The 1248-nt window shown below is 53.4% G+C and overlaps 1 protein-coding gene across 1 annotated transcript in view; it reads right to left on the bottom strand.

The window, feature by feature from the left end:
- Positions 1 to 612, bottom strand: part of PARP14 (poly (ADP-ribose) polymerase family, member 14) — a 46822-nt gene extending 46210 nt beyond the window's left edge. The window contains exon 1 of the mRNA XM_010834265.1: positions 89 to 612. Within this exon, the coding sequence (XP_010832567.1) occupies positions 89 to 281 (193 nt within the window). The 5' untranslated portion in view covers positions 282 to 612. The remainder of the gene's footprint in view (positions 1 to 88) is intronic.
- Positions 613 to 1248: the final 636 nt, after the last annotated feature.

The following is a 1248-nucleotide window of genomic DNA, read 5'->3' as shown; positions in this document are numbered from 1 at the left end:
GGCGGCTGCCCCCGCCGTGCCCTCGAGCCCCAGGTTTCCCTGGAAGAGCCCAGCTTGCCCTCTCCTCCGCAGCCCTTGCCCCTCTCACCGTCGTCCGGGTAGAAGAGCACTAGGAAGCGGTTCGAGCTCCCCGGCACCGGGCAGACCTCACATTCCCCGCCTCCGGATCTCTTCCGGCTCTGGAAGTACATCTGCAACTTGGTGCTCAAGTTCTTCGGGGGCGGGGAGCCCCAGGCCCCTTCGACCAGCAGCGGGAAGGAGCCAGGCGCGGCCATCCTCATCTGCTGGCCCAGCTCCGACTACTGGTTCCTCCCCGACTCCCAGCGGTTAAGCCTCTTTCGCTTTCGTTTCCCAGAACACTCCTCCTGCCTTTGGTTTCTGCCTTTGGCTGTAAACGGTTGGCCCAAGTTAGACTAGAAACCACCCTGCCCCTCCCTCCACCTCCCATTCTTCACTTTCATCCGTGGACCACGGCAGAAGCTGGCATCGCTTTGGGGCGTCCCTCCATCTTTATGCTCGCGACCTTAACCTCAGGCACCATTTGCTACTCACCCAAGCCACAGATGAAGTCAGCCGTGCTGGGTCACTAGACCTTGTACCAGAAAAAAAAAAAAAAAAAAAAAAGCTTCATTTTTGCCCTAGGCCGCCATTTTACAAACTGTGATTCTTTAGAATTGTTTGGGGCCCATTTTCAGCCTTCTTTCAACAATTAATTAATTGTCAGAATTTTACCTTGCTTCCCTACTTTTGCATTTTGTTCCTTGACCTGTTAATATTCTACATCTAGAAATGGGGAGAACAGTACATTCACAGCTGTTTTTTAATAGAATATTTTCTAGGTGCCATGCACTCTGAATGGATTTGACAGGCAGACACAACCTGTGCCCTCACTGAGGTCATGAAACCGTGGGTATACAAGGACTTAGGACACAGTGGAGTAAGTGTTATGGGAAGGAATATACAGGTGTTGCCAGAACAAATCAGGGGAGGCTCCTAGCCTAGGTATGGGGGCTCAGGCAGGGTTTCTGGGGAGGAAACATGTAATCTGAAGCCTAAGAATGATTACAGATAGCCTTGGGCATTGGGCAAGAGGGGAGTTCCACGTGATGTGCTTGTATGGGATCCCTTGAGCTGCTCTGTGGTAACCAGGGTAGAGGCAGGAGGCCAGCCAGGTGGCTGCTGTAGTGTCAGGTGGGAGATGAGGGTGGCTGAGACCAGGGTGCTGGCCGAAGAGGACTGAGAAGGGCT

This window comes from Bison bison, unplaced genomic scaffold, assembly GCF_000754665.1.
Source record: "Bison bison bison isolate TAMUID 2011002044 unplaced genomic scaffold, Bison_UMD1.0 scf7180017864032, whole genome shotgun sequence".
Lineage (NCBI taxonomy): Eukaryota > Metazoa > Chordata > Mammalia > Artiodactyla > Bovidae > Bison > Bison bison.
Note: the sequence above shows the minus strand (reverse complement) of the source record. Positions and strands in the feature narration are given on the sequence as shown.